The 20,087-nt window shown below is 45.6% G+C and overlaps 1 protein-coding gene across 2 annotated transcripts in view; it reads left to right on the top strand.

Moving 5' to 3' along the window:
- The window catches only part of Gucy2c (guanylate cyclase 2C), an 81,922-nt gene that overhangs the window by 32,074 nt on the left and 29,761 nt on the right, over nucleotides 1-20,087 (top strand). Inside the window, exons 10-15 of one of the 2 annotated variants that reach the window (XM_021190835.1) lie at nucleotides 836-947; nucleotides 6,606-6,687; nucleotides 10,046-10,151; nucleotides 17,915-17,977; nucleotides 18,894-18,965; nucleotides 19,332-19,436. In XM_021190835.1, coding sequence (XP_021046494.1) covers nucleotides 836-947; nucleotides 6,606-6,687; nucleotides 10,046-10,151; nucleotides 17,915-17,977; nucleotides 18,894-18,965; nucleotides 19,332-19,436 — 540 coding nt within the window. The remainder of the gene's footprint in view (nucleotides 1-835; nucleotides 948-6,605; nucleotides 6,688-10,045; nucleotides 10,152-17,914; nucleotides 17,978-18,893; nucleotides 18,966-19,331; nucleotides 19,437-20,087) is intronic. The other variant, XM_021190836.1, reaches the window with a different exon arrangement.

The raw sequence follows: 20,087 nt of genomic DNA, 5'->3' as shown, positions 1-20,087 counted from the left end.
AAGAAGAAAGGAAGGGAGGAAGAGAGAAACTTTAAGAGAACATAAAGTTGATATACATTCCATGGAAAAAATTGTGTCATATCCCCTAAATGCTTCAGTTACTAACAGGAACCACACAAAGAGACCCACATTCTCATCCAAAGAGATGAAGCCCCTCCTGTCCTTGGAAGAGACACAAAGACGTGTGTGAGAGATCTTTCCTCACCACATTCCCACTGTTCCCTACACAGGTCTCCCAAAGCAAATTTGGTCAAACTTCTCAGCATTTGCCTGCCTCCAACCACAGTACATAGTGTGTGAATCGGGGAGAACCTAGGGATTAGCTCTCAAAACATGGGAGCTATCAGAATACTAGTCTATACTCAGAGTAGGTATCAGTAGAGGGTCAATAAGCCACACCCCTGCATACAGGCTAATTTTGACCTTCTGTATATGCAACTATAGGTTCCATCCTTCAGACTCAAGTCTCTAAATGTAAATTTCCTATGGAGAATATTTTGAGGGAGGGATAGTAACTGTAGAAGGCAACCATGTTTCAAACATATCACACACAGCATTGTCAATACCTACAGCAGTAATTCAAAGGTAGCCTGCAATAACGTTTCCATTAGCAGATGACTTCACGTGAAGACTTTATTCCTAGAGGCCTAATTAGTGATTGGTAATGATGGCTCATAGCTGTAATCCCAAAATTTGGGAAGCTGAGGCAGGAGGATTAAGAGATCAAGGTCAAACTGACCTATACTATTGAGATCATGTCCCCACAGCCACATCACAAATTGCTCTAAAATGTTCTCATGATCTTCTTTTTTTTCTGCCTTTGTTTCCGCCACAGTACGAGGTTCTTATGAAGTACGACACCCACAAAAACAAAACGATTCCGGTGGCTAAGGACCCCAACTTCATCTGGAAGAACCACAAGCTCCCCAATGATGTTCCTGGGCTGGGTAAGACATTCTTGCTGACTTTCCGCGACGTGGTCCACATAATCTGTAGACAGTTAGCTTGTTATCTTTTCTTCTCATCTTGCCTAGCCTCTCCAGGCTTGTGACTGGGTTTTACAAGCCCAGCAAGTTCTGGTTAGACTCATCCGCATTCGAACCCTGTTTTGAAGATGGTTTCCATATAAGCGGAACCCCTAGAAAACAAGGTCAGAAAATCAGCAAAACTGGATAAGCATAGAAATGTATACTTTACCCTGTCACTGGGACAGACTCAATGTTTTAAGCAAGGAATATTTGCTATGTCAGGGTGAGAGGTCATTGGTGACGGTGGCCCTTGAAAGCCCCTTCCATTCCCTCACAGGACATACATTTGGTGACACATGATGAGGGTCTAAAGGCCTCAGCATGGCTTGGCCTTCATGTGTGCATGATGCAGTGAGACCATATGGCATTAACTCTGCCCTTCAGCAGGGGGCTGGAGTGAGGATCCATGAACCATAACATTCAAAGTATATCCTGTCTGTGTCTGCCAGTGCTTAACATAACAATTAGTAGTTCCATATTACTAATCTGTCATCTTGAAGACAAAGATCTTAAAATTGGACAGAAATACCATGAATGGGGCTCTAGAAAAGTTTAACGTATTCTTCATTCAGCACCATACAGCCAACTGCAATTCATTCTTTCCAAACAGTTTTAAATGGTAGGAGAGTAATCATAACACCGAAGAATGGAGATGCACACCTCTTTATCTAATATACCCTAATCTTGTAGAAGTAAAACTGAAAGGGAATACACACAAATTCAATACTGGTCCTGTTTAGTAATAAGATCAAGGAAGGATTTTTCCCCTTCTACGTCTTTCTGAACTTTGAATCTTTTTCACAATGTCTGTATTCACTTGTCACTTTTCAAATCCTGAAAACTCTGAGCTTGAGATACGTCTGTTCTGGCTGTGGTCTGTGAGCAGGAATTGAAGTCTGTTCTGCTTTTAAGGAAGCATTCCGGGTCCCATGCACTTGCTTATGGTAAAACTCTTTCTGTTTCTTTTGCTCTGTGATTCCTCCTGGGAGGAAAATGATTGATTTAAGTCAGTCAGGGAAGTCCTGGTGGGGAGCAAATCCTACTGAACAAAAGATGACCCGAGGTAACTGCAGGCTTACAGTTAATTGTCTTTAAGCTTTCTATATATTATCCCCAGAGCTCTCTTCATTCTCCTGAGCTTCAAACCAACATTTCATCAATCTCTGTCTCTCTGTGCCCATGCCTCTGTCTGTCTCAATGCCATCCATCTCCTTCTCCCTCTCCCACCCCTCCCTTCCTTCCTCCCTCTACCTGCCACCCCACCCACACCCCCCATAGAGCTAGTGGGCTAAATGCTTGCTCAGGACCTGAGTTTACACATGCACACACACACACACACACACACACACACACACACACACACTGTGCATGTCAAAAACAAAAAGAAAGAAAAGGTATGTACCTATGGCCCAGGGCATCCTGCCAGTGAGCTCCAGTTCAGTGAGAAACTCTGTCTCAAAAAACTATAGTGTCCGATGATGGAGGAAGACGCCCCATGCTGACCTCTGGCCTGCATGTGGACAGAGAGGGGTAGGGGAGGAGTGGAAGCAATATTTTTTTCTCACAGGATTCTCCATTTCTCTGCTTATTTTTTTATATAAATAGTTTTTAAGATTTATATATTTTATTTATATGAGTACGATGTTGCTGTCTTCAGACACCCCAGAAGAGGGCATCATTACAAATGGCTGTGAGCCACCGTGTGGTTGCTGGGAATTGAACTCAGGACCTCTGGAAGAGCAATCAGTGCTTTTAACCTCCGAGCCATCTCTCCAGCCCCTCTGCTGGGAGTTTTTAAAGCTAGACTCTTATCATGACTCTAACTCTCAGGTACGTTGGGTTTGTTTCCAGTAACTGTCTGTTTCTATCTCCACCTTCCAGCAAAGTCACACTGGCAGAGTGAGAACACAGGCCAGCCACATCACCACAGCCTCCAACACTCACCCTGACACTCTACCCGCAGTCCCCCTTCTCCCCTATCACTCCCTCTTCCCCCAGCCCCTCCTCCCTCAGAGCCCTGCCACCTTATTATCCTCCATGCTGTGCCTTCTGACTAGAAACCGGCAAACACCCATGCCCTTTCAAGACTTACCGAAGGCTGGGGGCGTGGTGCAGAGTAGTGTGTTTGCCCCGTAAATGGAAAGATCAGAGTTAGGGTTCCCTGAACCCCAGATGTGCCATTGAATCTGTAAGCCTACACTGCTCCCATGGAAAGAGGTAAGGCAGAGAGACAGGAGACTCCAGAGGTCCCCAGGCCACATCTGGCTTCCCCTTGATCAGCCGCGTGGGCTACGCTGATCTGGCTGCTCAGGTAGGTATCCACTTCCTGTCTCAACTTAAGTCTGTCATAAAAATGGCACTCTGCCCGAAGAGGACAGCCTTCCCCCACAGAGGGCACTTCCTTTGAAGGGACCCTCACAATATGGGGTGTTTCCCCCTCTGAACCCCACATTAGGCAGAGACCACACCCAAACACCAATTTCCAAACGCAAACAGACCCTTTATTAAACAAGGCAAAGAGACCGGGGTGGGGGCGGGGGCGGGGGTCTGAAATCTGAATCTGATGGAAAGGTTTAGTTTTGTACGCGTTGATTGTAAGAGGGAAAGGGGAGAGGTCTGTGTTAGAACGAGCTAGAGTGGGTGGGCTCTGACCGGGCTGTTAATGACGGTAGTTAGGTGATGAATTGTGATTGCTGGACCTTGGTGCTTTGATCATTGGTCCTTGGTGTTCAGCCTCAGGAAACAGCCAGGCTTATGGAAGTGGCCAAATAAGGGAACTGACCTTGGTGGCTAGCTTAGGAATGTAATCTAACAGGGGTGTGTGTGTGTGTGTGTGTGTGTGTGTGTGTGTGTGGAGAGAGAGAGAGAGAGAGAGAGAGAGAGAGAGAGAGAGAGAGAGAGAGAGAGGCAGGACAAGACCTGCCACCACCACACTTGCCCACTAGCGCCTTCCAGCCTCCAGCAGCAGGACCTCCAGACAGGCTTTCAAAACGAAGCTGGATCTCACCTCTCCTCAGCTTTTCTCAGCATCTCAGGAAAAGATCAGTCAGGCTCTTGCCTTGTGTGAGACCTACACGGTACTCATGCCACATTTGCTTGCTCGAGTGTCTTTTACACCACAAACTGTACAAGTGTAGGGCCTAATAGTCACTGGTACCTGATGCTGAAACACAGTGCACTGGAGTAATTAAATATTTATATATTCAATTATTCAATATATTCAATACAATTCAATATATAATTTATTATACATAATATAATTAATATAAGAATATATATTATATAATATATTATATAATATTATTATACATCACATAGTTATTATATTAATCATATATATATTAATATAATAATATATATATCACATACCACATACACTCTGGACCCAACACTAAAACCGTTAATTCGGATGAAAGAGGGTCCAGGGTTAGCATAACCAGACAATTTCGTTAACATGAGTCAATTTGCTTTCATTCTACAACTCGAAGCTTCCTCCTCCAGCAAAGCAGCCTGTTTAACGAGTTCCCTCCAGCCCTACTGTCCCCCAGCTTAGAAATCACCCTGTCATTCACTGTACATTCTTCGTGAAGCCGGCAGAATGCAACAACCAGAATAGCCACTAGAGGGCAGCAGAAGGTTTGCCTTAGAAGTAGCGTGACCCTGACTTAACAGAGAAGCAAAATGAAAATTCGGTTGACTTTAAAACAACTGCATTTAGCCAGGTGGCTCCCATCTGTAATCACAGCGTTGGGAATACGGAAGGGGAATATTACCGTGAGTTGAGGCAATCCTCGGCCACAAAATGAGTTCCAGGCCAGCCTGGACTACTGAGTGTGACCCTGTCTCAACAACAATGAACCGATTTCATTTAAATAGCATGTTTAAATATCTAATTATGGCTATTATGTCTAGCCCTGGAGGTTGCTCATTATGTAGGCAGGTAGTGGCTGAAATGACCTGAGTGGCTCATACTCATGCTCTGGCGTGTGGTTATATGACTACACTCCGTAGGGTTGTATTTTTTTCTACAGATTTGCTCTTTGTCTGGGGCTAGGAGTATGTTGTGGTGGCAGTGAGTGACAGTGGTGGGCATGGTGGAAGTGCCGATCACAGTGAGGTACTGTATCCATTAAAAGAAATGTGTCATGACATGACGTCACGACAGTCTCATGATGGTCATGGCATGACGACATGACGGCATGAGCCCTAAGGTGGGAGCACTCTCCTGCCTAGATGAGAGGAGAAACAAAGTCACTTAGAAAGCCAGGTGATGGGCAACCCCAGGGCAAAGCAGCCCTCATGGAAATGTGCTACATTTTTATCATGTGCCAAGCTTCTGCTTGGGACAGAGCAGGGGCGGAGTGGGGCGGGATGGGGCGGGGCGAGGGAGCAGGGGCAGGGTGGGGCGGGATAGGGCGGGGCGAGGGCCGAGAGGCAACAGAGAGGGTCAAGCGGGTGGGGGAGGAAGAAGGATGAGAGAGAAAATGAGAAAAGTATAGGACACAGTATGATTAAACAAAAACATTATAAGGTGTGTGATAAGTTTACAGTAGGAGAGGGTCTTAATATAATTTCATATTGGGGCATCTTTTTCTTGTCTCAGTAAAATAAGGAGGACCAAACTTTTATTCAAAACTTTCAGCCATTTAAAAATCAATAATTTACTCATGGTGGGTACAGGCTGGCTGGTAGACAACCGAGCTGTGCCCTCAAGGATCTTGTGTGTGCTGTGTTAGAGACTCCTGGGGGCGGGGGGAGCAGAACTCTAATGGGAAATCTGTTAATCTTTTCTTAGAGTAATTTCATTAAGTACTTAGAAGTGACCTCCAGTCTTATTATACAGCCCTGTGGTTTAATATTCTAATTGGCTTTGTTACAGTATGCATCCAGCATTTAAAAATAGCCGTCTCCTTCTCTCTGCATAGACCCTCTTTAGACACACAGGTCTGGAGAATGTTAGGTAGGCTTATGTCCCTTTAAATTATGTGTTGAAAACCACTTAATGTTCCTATGACCGTAGTGGTTTTGGTTAGAAATAAGGAGCTACATGGCTGTGCCTAGTGGCACGTACCTATAATTCTAACACACAGGGAGATCATAAGTTTTAGGCAACCCTGAGCTACTTAGGAAGAGGAGAGAAGAGAGGGGAAGGGAGGGGAGGGGAGATGAGGAGAGGGGAGATGATGGGAGGGGAAATGATGGGAAAGGAGGGGAGAGAAGGGAAGGAGGAGGGGAGGGGAGGGGAGGGGAGAGGAGAGAGAGAAGAGAAGAGAAGAGAAGAGAAGAGAAGAGAAGAGAAGAGAAGAGAAGAGAAGAGAAGAGAAGAGAAGAGAAGAGAAGAGAAGAGAGAAGCTACAGGCACTGCTGAGAGGAGCCCACTTTTCCTGGACCCCCACAGCAGCTTTCTTCAGAGCCTGCAGATGCTGGATGCATAGCACCAATAAAAGATTAATCAAAAAACATTTTCCAAAAGGGTTCTTCCCTCTCCTCTCCTCAGGCTTCATTTCACCAGGAGAGGCTCTGGGACAAGTTTGTGCTGTGGTCCCGCTAATGCACGCCCCTTCCTTCTCTGCACAGGCCCTCAAATCCTGATGATTGCCGTCTTCACGCTCACGGGGATCCTGATAGTCCTGCTGCTGATCGCCCTCCTCGTGCTGAGGTACCCCTTCCCACAGGCTTGCCCTCCAGATGGGGACTGGAGGAGGGGACAAGCCTGGTGTCCATTGGCAGTGCTTGATGAAAAAGGCAGACCTGGGATCTAGAAGGCATTCTAAGTCAAAAGCAGAGCGATGTGTGTAGATCAGAGCCAATGTGTGTAGAGCCGATGCGTGTGGATCAGAGCCAATCGATGTGTGTAGATCAGAGCCGATGTGTGTGGATCAGAGCCGATGCGTGTAGATTAGAGCCGATGTGTGTAGATCAGAGCCGATGCGTGTAGATCAGAGCCGATGCATGTGGATCAGAACCCTGGCATCAAGACACAGGACTCAGATCGAAGCTCTGGGCTCTGCCCGTGTACAAACGTGCCTTGTGTCCAGTTAGCCACATTATGAGCAGTGTCTAACTAGCTATCTTCAGAGATCTACTGGTATATTGTGAGAGATTGCAGATTCATCGTACAGTATAGTGTGGAGCCTAGAAGAAACTTAGAAACTGCCCATGCCACCAGATGTGGTGACCCATGCCTGTAATCCCAGACTGAGGCGAGAGAATGTGAGTTTGAGGCCAGCTTGCACTGCACAGTAAGACTCAGTCTCAGACAAACAAAACCAAAAACTCCAAAGAAATCACCTGTTCCAAGTATCCAGAGCCTGAGGAAAGGGCGACAGACTTGATCTGGCAGTTAGCGAGCAGGGGGAGCCGAGATCCAGCCGGGTGAGCACCAGAGCCATGGTCTTCCTGCCTGGCTTGGGCGTAGCTTGTGCTGGCTGGAGACATAGGACTTATTAAATATTCACTGACTCTATAAGTATCCCAGCTTCTGCCTGTGCACACTAAACACAGAATAGTCGTTCTCGGTGTGTCATCAGGATGCCCCAAGTCAAGTGACAATTATCTGTGTGTCACACACTTTGGTAAGCGTATCACTATTCTTTGTCATGTGTAAGTGCCCCGGCCCATAGCATGTTTTCTCTGGCGAGGGGGAAGGCTGGTTTCTTTGCTCTGAAGGCAGAGTTCGTGTCCTAAAGCTGTGTTTCTCGGAATCCAGGACACTGTCTACAGCATGACCATTTAATCTCTCAGAAATTAAGGTTGACTGGGTCGATCAACTTTCCATGGGGGAAATAGGAGATAGATCTGGTTGTCTCTAGGCCTGGCGGCAGAAGATTCCTAATGGCCAGTCATGATAAGGAGACCTGATACAATAGACTAAGTGTATTCGGTTTTCTATTCCAACTACCAGTGCATGAAAAACAGGGATTGATTTATGATACTCCCTAAGCCAGGATAAATGACAGCTCTGTTGAGCCCTGAAAGTCTCCAGGACCACAGACATCATGGCCTGGCAGCCTCTGATGTCTTGGTATTCACCCCTCCTGTCTCTGTTTAGGGTCACCAAAGCTGGCCGGGGTGTGCTATTTTACACATATTTAATAAAGGAAAACTCAGAGTTAGACAGAAGCAGACAAAGAAAGTTAAGCATCCTGTTTAGGGGACACTGAGAGGCAAATGGCAAATGACCTTGAGACTGTAAGTCAGGGTTCATCTAATGACAACAAAGTGAAGATAAATTCAGGGACAGACAAGTAGGTCAACGAGAAAGAGTGCAGATGTGATGGGGTAGACTTGCAAGCCATCTAGGAAATGATGTCAGAACAGTTGACTTTCCATCCAAAATGAAATTAAAGTTACTAATACAATAGGATGCGGCCCACTCTGTGTGGAGCTTTAAGAGTTAAGGCCCTAGATGTGAAAAACAAGCTCCAAAATGTAGAAGAAATGAGCACAAGGACAAGTTCTGAGTTAAGATGAAGACAGAGGCCGTAGAATTAAAAGTGAGCCAGGGTACAATTAAAACTTTCCCTACGCCGGGTGATGGTGGCGCACGCCTTTAACCCCAGCACTTGGGAGGCAGAGGCAGACAGATTTCTGAGTTTGAGGCCAGCCTGGTCTACAAAGTGAGTTCCAGGACAGCCAGGGCTATACAGAGAAATCCTGTCTCGAAAAAAACAACAACAACAACAAAAAAAAACACCTTTCCCTACGACAACAGTAAGGAGACAGTGGCCCAGAAGAAAGTGTTTGCTACACAGAGGGAGATAGGGTTTGTTTTCATAATTCATAAACAGACTCCTGTAAGGGGCTGGGGAGGTGGCTCAGTGGGCAAGTGCGGTTGTGCAGGTTTGAGGCACTGAGCTCAGGTTCCAGGTAAACTCGGGGACGGTTGTGCACATCTGCAATCCGGCATGTTACCACGATGGGAGACACGAGAAGTGCCAGATACTCACAGGCCATCTAATCCAGAGAGCACAGCAGAGCAGGCTCCTCCTCTAACCAGTGGAAGGTGGTCTTCTGATGTCCAGAAGTACTTCAGTGGTGTACGCATGCATACTCACCACACACACTCACACATACGTACACTCAACACATACACTCACACACACAACAATACACACATACTCATACACACAGAGATTAAAATTTATGTAATAAAAGAAAATGAGACAATAATAAAACTGAGAAAATCATAACTATGTAACTATACATATAAATATATAAATATATACACGCATACATAGTTATAGGCAGTAAATATTAAGATCCCCTCCATAGAAATAAAAAAATATAAAATTAAGCAACAGTAAACCACCATATTATAAACATCATAAATGTTTTAAAATGCTTAACAATGTCTAGAAATTGGAAATGAGTTGTCCCACCACTTTGGAAAAGTATTTCAAGAAGTTGAAAGTGTGTTTCTTCCCTATAACCCAAGAAGGTATTGTGTATAACACCTGGAGGAAGGAATTAGAAAACTTGACTTTTGTATGTTGGGGTAAATGTTGAGATAGGGCCTCACACAGCTCAGACTGGCCTTGAACTTGCGACGTAGCCAACAATGATCTTGAACTCCTAATCCTCCTGACTCCATGTCCCAAATGCTGGTGTCCAGGTGTGGCTCTTTGGGCATGATTTGACTTCTTCTTTTAAGGGCAAGGCCTGAAGAGGAGACTGGGTTACTTGGGAATACAGGGAGCTCAATGGTGGTTTCAGATTGTACATTTATTTTCTGCCTCTGAGGGCTGTCAGGGTCTCGGGTATTCTCCTCTGGTTTTCTTTTATTTCTTTCGTTCCTTTTACCATCAGTCAGATCCTTCATTATCCTGAATTACTGTCCTAGTGAAGGGCTTGGGAAACCAAAATGAAGAGAAGAGAAAAGCCGTCAACTGTCCCCTTAGTAGTTGGGGGAGCACAGAGCCACACCTCAGTGTCTGCTGGCCTGAGGACAGTGGGGTCAAGGTCCTTGTGTAACAGATGTTTATAAACACCTCCTGTTGGTTCTATTCCTGCTACAGAAAATACAGAAGAGACCATGCACTTCGACAGAAGAAATGGTCCCACATTCCTCCTGAAAATATCTTTCCTCTGGAGACCAACGAGACCAACCACATCAGCCTGAAGGTGAGGCGGACTTGCTCCACCTGTTGATGTGTACCTGACAAGACTTTGGTAGCCCGGTCACAAATGTGCCAAGCACGGACAGTTTCATTCATTCCAAATCCAAGATTAAGATGTTTGCAGCTTACGGGGAAAGACTTCTTTTGGCTCATGGTGTTAGGACCACTTCTGCAGGTGACAGTAGCAGTTTGCTGCATGGCTTGCTCATAATCCGGTCGATCAGGAAAGAAAAGGCAGTCAGGCCAGATGCGTTCCAAGTTCTACTCCATTACGTTTGTCCCACCCCTGTCCTCCCAGCTAAGTTCTAGCACATCCCAGATCTGCACCACCATCTAGGCACCAGGTATTTGAACACATGAACCATGGAAGCATTTCACCCTCAACCCACAACAGTATGTCGGTCATTGTTGGCTCCTGACCTAGAAGAGAATATCTACTGGCTCCTCTCACCCTCAGGCCTTAGGCTGAATAGCTGCCATAAATTTTGGTCATTGCTGAGGAAGCCTCTGCTAAGATTTGTCCAGAAGTTTTCTTTGGCTGGGAAATGTAATCAGTCTGAACAGCTCACTCACATTTTCTGCGGGCAGCAATGCAAACTCCCCATAAAAAGCTATGTAACTAAGCTTTGTCATCCTGCCTTCGTGGGTGACACTAAAAGACAAAGTATTAAGAAGCTGTGTAGGGCCACACAGAGATAGTAAGGCATGGTAGATAGATAGATAGATAGATAGATAGATAGATAGATAGATAGATAGATAGATAGATAGATAGACAGACAGATAGGACAGATAAATAGATCAACAGACAGGTGATTGATAGTAGATAGATAGATAGATAGATAGATAGATAGATAGATAGATAGATAGATAGATGACAGATGTTAGAGATAGATGATTGATAGATGATAGACAGATAAATAGATGATAGATGAGATAGATGATAGACATAAATAGATAGAAAGATTAGAAGATAGATAGACCGATAGATTGATAAGTGAATAGTAATAAGTTCTCATTTATTGAGAACTTATATGCTAGGTGTATTATTATTTTGCTTCATCTTCTCCCGAGACCATCAGGTAACAGGACTGGAATTCCAGAAATGTGATTACAGTCTGAACCCAGACTAATTGTAGACTTGAACATGGTACTGACTCAAACCATGGCATTGTCAGTATTTCTATACTGAAGCACCTAAATGGAGTTCATAAAGTCTGTCAGGTCGGGGAAGAGCTGACAGGCCGAAGTAAAACAGTTCCACTCTGGAGCTTCTCCGCCAGCCATGTGATCACATTCCACCACACAGGAAGCAGAGAGAGGGGACAGGAAGTTGTGTCAAGCTCTAGGTATCCCACCTCCATATCCTGCATGCTGATTTTCAGTGGCTTGGAGCTGCTCACAGCGGTATGTGGGTGGGTGGTATGGTCTTTGCCCCAGACTTGCTTCATGCTCCTGCAGCCTCCTGTCGTCTTCCAGACCTACTCGCAAAGACTGGTCTCTCTCTGGCAAGTGTCAGAATGAAGTCCGTCTCCAGTGTTTTGCAGTAGAGTAAATGATCACAAGACAACTGGGTTCCCAAAGGCAAAATTTGCTGCCTTAAATTACTGACGCGATCCACACATAAGAAAACCTTTAGACACATTTTTAGGTGACATTTACAGTCATTTCATTCTCCTATAATACATTTATAAAATAAAAATGAGATGGAAAAGAGGAAGAGGAAGAGGAAGAAAAGGGTAAGGAGGATAGGAGGCAGAAGAAGAGGAGAAGGAAGAAGGAGAGGAGGAAGAGGAAGTGGAGGAGGGAGAGGAGGAGGAGGAAGAAGAGGAAACAAGGGTTACTGTTGTAGCACCAAGATTTTTCAGAAACAAAAGACTTTATTACATACCAGCTGATGGGCAAGGAGTCCAGAAAATAATCAAATCTGCCTGCCTATGGTTTTATCGAGAGACTATATAGAAAGAGGAGAGAGGATGTTTGCTAGTTGGATGATAAGAAGGTAACCTTTAGGGTTCTCTTGAGCAGGGGTCCCTGGACACCAGGCCACTAAACAAATCTCCTGTCTCCTTTGGGGATGGGCAGCTGCCATGCTCTGCTCGGGAAAGACAATTTGAGACTGTAAGATTGAAAGTGACCTCTGTAATACGCGCATGCTAAAAAGTTCAGGCCAAAGAGTCCCTGAGTGGAGTCTGGAGCCTCTCCCCCAAATTCAATTTGTAAACTTTGTTATTTGAGTGAGGACTTTCTATCCAGATGTTGACCCATTTGAGCATTTTTTTTCTTAGTGGGCAGTGTACCAGTCATCACTCTTGGAAGTTGATCAAGCTATTCCTGTTACATTTAAGGACAGCCTCACACATTTAGTAAGGATAACAACACATCTGCCTGAGTTAGGGTTACTGCTGCTGTGAGGAAACACCATGACTGCAGGCAATTCAGGGAGAAGAGGACTTACCTGGCTGTTCTTCTGCATCACTGTTCATCATTGAAGGAAGTCAGGATAGGAACTCAAACAGGGCAGGAGCCTGGAGGCAGGAGCTGATGCAGAGGCCATGGAGACAGGAGCTGATACAGAAGCCATGGAGGCAGGAGCTGATGCAGAGGCCATGGAGGCAGGAGCTNCAGAGGCCATGGAGGCAGGAGCTGATGCAGAGGCCATGGAGGCAGGAGCTGATGCAGAGGCCATGGAGGCAGGAGCTGATGCAGAGGCCATGGAGCCAGGAGCTGATGCAGAGGCCAGGGAGACAGGAGCTGATGCAGAAGCCATGGAGGGTGCTGCTTACTGGCTTACCCTCCATGCCCTGCTCAGCCTGCTTTCTTATAGAACCCAGAACCACAGTCCAGGGAAAGAACATGCCCTACCGGCCTACCTAAAGTTGGAAAGTGCACATGCAAAGGATCCAGGCTCTCCAAAAAGTGACCTTTTTATGCTTAGTTGTTTTTATTGGATATTTTATTTATTTACATCTCAAATGTTATCCCCTTTCCCGATTTGCCTCCCCCAAACTCCCTATTCCATCCTTCCTCCTTCTGCTTCTATGAAGGTGTGCCCCTACCCACCCACTCACTTCTGCCTCCCTGCCCTTGCATTCCCCCACTCTGGGTCATCTAACCTTCACAGGACCAAGGGCCTCTCCTCCCATTGATGCCCGACAAGGCCATCCTCAGCTACATATATGGCTGGAGCCATGGGTCCCTCCATGTGTACTCCTTGGTTGGTAGTTTAGTCCCTAGGAGCTCTGGTTGTTGATATTGTTGTTCTTCCTATGGGATTGCAAACCCCTTCAGCTCCTTCAGTCCTTTTTCTAACTCCTCCATTGGGGACCCAGTGATCAGTTCAATGGTTGGCTTCGAGCATCCGCCTCTGTATAAGTCAGGCTCTGACAGAGCCTCTCAGGAGACAGCTATATTAGGCTCCTGACAGCATGGATTTCTTGGCATCCACAATAGTGTCTGCATTTGGTGACTGTATATGGGATGGCTCCCCAGATGGGGCAGTCTCTGGATGACCTTTCCATCAGTCTCTGTATTTGCTCCCATGAGTATTTTGTTCCCCCTTTTAAAAAGGACCGAAGCACACACACTTTGATCTTCCTTCTTCTTGAGCTTCATGTGGTAGATGAATTGTATCTTGGGTATTCTGAGCTTTTGCACTAATATCCACTTATCAGTGAGTGCATACTATGTGTGATGTGTGTTATGTTTTGTGATTGGGTTACCTCAGTCTAGTTTCATCCATTTGCCTAAGAATTTCATGAAGTCATTGTTTTTAATACCTGAGTAGTACTCCATTCTATAAATGTACCACATTTTCTGTATTCATTCCTCTATTGAAGGGCATCTGATTTCTTTCCAACTTCTGGCTATTATAAATAAGGCTGCTATGAACATAGTAGAGCATGTGTCCTTGTTATATGTTGGAGAATCTTTTGGGTATATGCCCAAGAATGGTATTGCTGGGTCCTCAGGTCGTACTATGTCCAATTTTCTGAGAAACTTTTAGATTGATTTCTAGAGTGGTTGTACCAGCTTACAATCCCACCAACAATGGAGGAGTGTTCCTCTTTATCCACATCCTCTCCAGCATCTGATGTCACCTGAGTTTTTGATCTTAGTCATTCTGACTGGTATCAGGTGGAATCTCAGAATTGTTTTGATTTGCATTTCCCTGATGACTAAGGATGTTGAACATTTCTTTAGGTGCTTCTCGACCATTCGAGTTTCCTTAATTGAGAATTATTTATTTAGCTCTGTACCCCATTTTTAATAGGGTTATTTGACTGTCTGGAGTTCTTTGTATATATTGGATATTAGTCCTGTATTGGATGTAGGATTGGTAAAGATCTTTTCCCATTCTGTTGGTTACTATTTTGCCTTATTTGACAGTGTCCTTAGCCCAACAGAAGCTTTGCAATTTTATGAGGTCCCATTTGTCAATTCTTGATCTTAGAGCATAAGCCATTGGTGTTCTGTTCAGGAAATTTCCCCCTGTGCCCATGTGTTCCAGGCTCTTCCCCACTTTCTTTTCTCTTAGTTTCAGTGTATCTGGTTTTATGTGGAGGTCCTTGATCCATTTGGACTTGAGCTTTGTACAAGGAGATAAGAATGGATTGAATTGCATTCCTCTACATGCTAACTACCAGTTGAGCCAGCACCATGTGTTGAAAATGTTATCTTTTTTCCACTGGATGGTTTTAGCTCTTTTGTCAAAGATCAAATGACCATAGGTGTATGGGTTCATTTCTGGGTCTTCAATTCTATTCCACTGAACTTCCTGCCTGTTTCTAAACCAATACCATGCAGTTTTTAATCACAATTGCTCTGTAGTACAGCTTGAGGCCAGGCATGGTGATTCCCCCAGAAGTTCTTTTATTGTTGAGAATGGTCTTTGCTATCCTGAGTTTTCTGTTATTCCTGACCATCTCAATTTGCTTTTGCATCTGCCCTCCCACACCACCCCTAAAGAAACCTTGAGACTTGTAAAGAGGTGTAGCATCAAGGGGCTCCTGCTCAAAGGAATCCTAAACCCTGCCTCCTTATCATCCATCTAGCAAGGTAGGAAGAAGTAAAATGGAGGCGTTTTCTCAACTGAACTCCTCCTCTCAGGTGACTGTAGTATATGTCAAGTTGACATAAAACTAGCCATCACAGCTGACCCTTTGTCAACTTGACACACAAACACATCACTGTTAAACCATAACCTTTCCTTTCATCTCCAAGGCCACACATTAATATCAACATCTCAATATAAAACATTTTATAAACTTAAGTCTCATAATCTTAAACATTTAAATACGTTAAATCCTTTTTGAAATACCCAACATCTTTTAAAATCCAGTCTCTATAAAACTCCAAAATCTTTCTTTAAAAAAAAAAAAAAAAAAAAAGGTTTAAAGTCTCTCAACTATGGGCTCCTGTAAAGTCAAGAATAAATGCTTTCTTACTTCAAGAGAGAAAAACCGGGGCACCGTCACAACCTGCATAAAGCAAACCCATTCTCCAGCAGTGTGAAGAACTCAGTGTCCACTATGTCAGATTCAGTCTTCTGGGCTCCTCCAAGGCCTTGGGCTACGGCTCTGGCTCCACCCTCTGCAGCTCACACAGCTTGTCTTCTAAGCTCTGGCTGGCCCCACCTCACTTCTGCTGTATGCTCTGGCTGCATCGAGGCTGCATTCTTACCAATAGCATCTCCTGAGCTCTTTTCAGGGACTCCAGCCTGCCACAAAGCACCAAGCCTCAGTTGTTTTCCGTAACCCCTTCACATCTTCCAGGCCAGTACCACCTGCCTGACTCTTAAATTGCCAAGGTTAGCCGCCATACAACCTTGATCACCTCTAGAACACAGCCTCTGTGTACAGACGCTGAGGAAACACTTCCCAGAAGATGTCACCTCAATGATGCTGGGCTCTTTTAATTACTGCTAACTTCTCAGCTCCAGCCAACCAGCATCAATTGTCCCAGTGGAGCAATGGTTCCATGTCAGTGATTCTGGTCTCTTGTTAATCACAGCTGATTCTTTAGTACCAGATAAACAGAACCACAGATTCATTCTTTTTTTTTTTTTTTTAAGATTTATTTATTTGATTTCACATATGTGAGTACACTGTCGCTGTCTTCAGACACACCAGAAGAGTGCATCGGATCCTCACTACAGATGGTTGTGAGCCACCACATAGTTGCTGGGAATTGAACTCAGGACCTCTGGAAGAGCAGTCAGTGCTTTGAACCACTGAGCCATCTCTTAAGCTCCAGAACCACAGAGTCTTAACTCTACATAGTAAAAGGCCCCAATAGAGTCTTTAAGTCACTCTGAAACTTTCCTCTGAAATTTCACAAGCCAGGCCTCCTTCAACTGCATTTCTCTCAACACTCTTGTCTTCCAAGCACACACAATAGCTCACTGAGCTTTGAACACTCAATGGCTTTTCTGGTCCAAAGTTACAAAGTCCTTCCACAATCCTCCCCAAAACAACATGGTTACGTCCATCACGGCAATACACTACTCCTGGCACTGGTTTCTGTTTTAGTCCAGGTTTCTATTGTGTGATGAAGGACCATGACCAAAGCAACTCGGGGAGAAAAGGATTTATTTGGCTTATGCTTCCACATCATGGAAGGAAGTCAAAACCGGAGCTCAAACAGGGCAGGAGCTGATGCAGAGGCCATGGAGGGGTGCTGCTTATTTGCTTGCTCTTTATGACTTACTAAGCCTGCTTTTTTTATAGATCCCGGGACCATAGCCCAGGAGTGGCCACACCCACCATGGGCTGAGCCCTCCCCCATCAGTCACTAGTTAAGAAAATACACTACAGGTCTGCCTATAGCCAGATCTTATGGAGGCATTTTCTCAACTGGGGTTACCTCAAGTGAGTTGTTATAAAACTAGCCAGTACAGCACCCCAGGTTTTTATGAGACACAAATCTAAAGATAAAAACAGTCTTAAGTTTTTTTCTGTGTTTAGACCAGAAGTCAGTGTCAGGGAAGCCAGGAGCGACACCTAGCCAGTGAGTGCACATGCTCATGCGTGTGTATGCACACACATCTGTGTGCTGTTCTGTGTTGACATCTTTTAAACTCAATTGCCAGCATATAAAATCACGGACTAGTATATAAAAATCCATATTTCAGGCTTCTTTTTGAGAGATCAGCTGATCTAACAATTGTGACAGAAAGTCAGGATTGATGAACACCTGGTGCTGTCCTCTCATTTACGTCTCTGCTGGGCCTTTAGGTGTAAAATTAAACTCGAAGCACGGAGCTTTTGTAACTTCCTTTTAAGAGTATCTGCCAGGAGATGACATAGGCCAAGATCCCCAATAGTAGGAGGATCAGAAGAGCAGGAAGCAAACAGAATCTTGGTATTAAGAGGGCCATGGGAGAGAGGGAGGAAATTCCAGAGAATGAGGCAGTAAACACCTGGAGAGAAGAGAAGCTGACCAGAAGGAGCAATGGGTACACCCATAGAGTACATCCCATGGGAGAGCATCTCTTCTTTGACAGTGGAAGGGATGGATAAGAAGTTCTGAAGCGGGCTGGTGAGATGGCTCAGTTGGTAAGAGCACCTGACTGCTCTTCAGAAGGTCCAGAGTTCAAATCCCAGCAACCACATGGTGGCTCACAACCATCCATAACAAGATCTGATGCCCTCTTCTGGATGGAGTGTCTAAAGACAGCTACAGTGTACTTACATATAATAAATAAATAAATCTTAAAAAAAAAAAAAAAAAAAAAAAAAGTTCTGAAGCAATGGTTCTTTTCTTCACCAGATTGATGATGACAGGAGACGAGACACAATCCAGAGAGTGCGACAGTGCAAATATGACAAGAAGGTTGGTATAGCCCTCCCCCACTGTCCTGAGCTCTTTTGGTTAGTATACTTTCCCACTGTCGAGAACACTGCTGGTTAGTTCAGCCCCCTTCCTTCCCCCATCCTGAACCTTATCAGTTAGTACAGCACCCCCCATTGTCCTGAACCCTGTTGGTTAGGACAGTCCTCCACTGTCCTGAACCCTGTTGGTTAGGATAGTCCCCCATTGTCCTGAACCCTGTTGGTTAGGACAGTTCCCCCATTGTCCTGAACCCTGTTGGTTAGGACAGTTCCCCCCACTATCCTGAACCCTGTCAGTACAGTGCTCTGAGCCCTGTCTGGGTGTGTACTGGGTGTTCTAACACAGCTGTCCTGGCCCCTGACCTTGACAGTGCAATGGTAAAGGTGCCAGGAAGCTGCCAGAGGCCACTCAGGGTTTCACACAGAAGGCAGAGCTCTGCTTCAGAGTCTGGGGGCACGGAAGAACAATGAACCATTCTTAGGAGATGTGGAGAACATGGAGGAGACGTGAGGTTCTGCTCACTCAGGGCAGCCCCTAGATCTCCCAAGAATCCCTGTCAGGGAGGCCTCCACCCTCCTTTCCTTGTTTTCCTTCCCACTCTAACTCATTTTCTTCCTTCTTCCCTCTCTCCTTCCCTCTCTCCCTCCCTTCCATTTCCCCTGGTTATTCTACAAGAAACGTTCCAACTCCAGCCTACTACATCCCAGTTAGTAGATATTATAGATAGAAGCCTTAGTCAAACCCTATGAATGTTCCAGAACATTTACCATGCAACAGGCCCCTCACAGCAAGCTTCCATAACCTGCACATAGGATCACACAGGACCCTGCCTTCCTGTGCTTCCGTTTATTGGAGACCCTGTCCATGGAAAGACTCGTGCTACAGCAAGTTCCCCTTTCTCAATTGATCTTGGCAGAAAGTGATTCTGAAAGAGCTCAAGCACAGTGACGGGAACTTCAGTGAGAAGCAGAAGATAGACCTGAACAAGGTATGCACGCACCCCGTGTGCCGCATGCACGCCTCAGAATCACTTCCCTCCCAACACTGAGGTCCCCAGTGGGGCTACAGCCAACAGAAACGGGAAAGGAAAGCGCAGCTTGGCTGTTGGCAGTCTACCAAGAGACGCTGGAGAGGGAGGCCTGATGTGGCCTATGCCACAACCCTGGTTTTATTTGAAGGTAGTGAAAATGTCATTCAGTGTAGTTGAGTGGGATGTGACATGCGTGGGGAGGAGTGGGGACTGGTGTTCGGTTGTTACAGGGACATCACACCACTGCCTAACTCTCCACCCTGGCACTGCCACCCCTCCCACCCTGCGCCTTTGCTTTATGAACAGCCTGGTCTCCTGTTCTAGTTGCTACAGTCTGACTATTACAACCTGACCAAGTTCTACGGCACCGTGAAGCTGGACACCAGGATCTTTGGGGTGGTTGAGTACTGCGAGAGGGGATCCCTCCGGGTAAGGTGCCAGCGTCACTTCCTAAGACAGGTCACCTAAGTGGTCACTACATGAGAAAGGAAAAATCATGCTGGAGATGTGGCTCAGTGGGCCACCTGCAACTCCAGTTCCGGGGGATCTAACACGCCCTCTGGTCTCTGCAGGCACCACACATACACACACACACACACACACACACACACACACACACACACACGGTGTGCAGATACACATGCAGGCATAATGCTCATACATAAAACAAAACAAAGAGTTCTACTCAATGAAATGACATCAGAGAGCCCTCGGGAAAAATGTCAGAGCCAACAAATTACATCACTATGATGTCATAGCAAGCAAGCCAAAGGTATTCAGAGAGGCAGAATGAATGTGGGAGCAAAGTAGAGGGTGAGTGAGTGAGCGCTTTGGAACTCCACATTACTCACTTGCTTTTGGGTAAAAAGCACAAAAGACAGATGCTCAAACAGCATCGGATGACCTGCCCTGCTCCATTCGCCTCCCCCACCCCCACCCCCACCCTGTCACCCAGACAGTGACTCAGCGAGTGCCGAGTGCCAGGTGCCAGGTGAGCTCAGGTATTCTAGATAAGCAGCTCCGAAGTGTCAGGGGAAGTAAGAGGGGGCTGAGTCATGTTCACAGAGGAGCTGGCCATCA

Source organism: Mus pahari, chromosome 2 (genome assembly GCF_900095145.1).
Source record: "Mus pahari chromosome 2, PAHARI_EIJ_v1.1, whole genome shotgun sequence".
Classification (NCBI taxonomy): domain Eukaryota; kingdom Metazoa; phylum Chordata; class Mammalia; order Rodentia; family Muridae; genus Mus; species Mus pahari.
The sequence above is the reverse complement of the archived record's forward strand: the minus strand, read 5'-3'. Positions and strand labels throughout refer to the sequence as shown.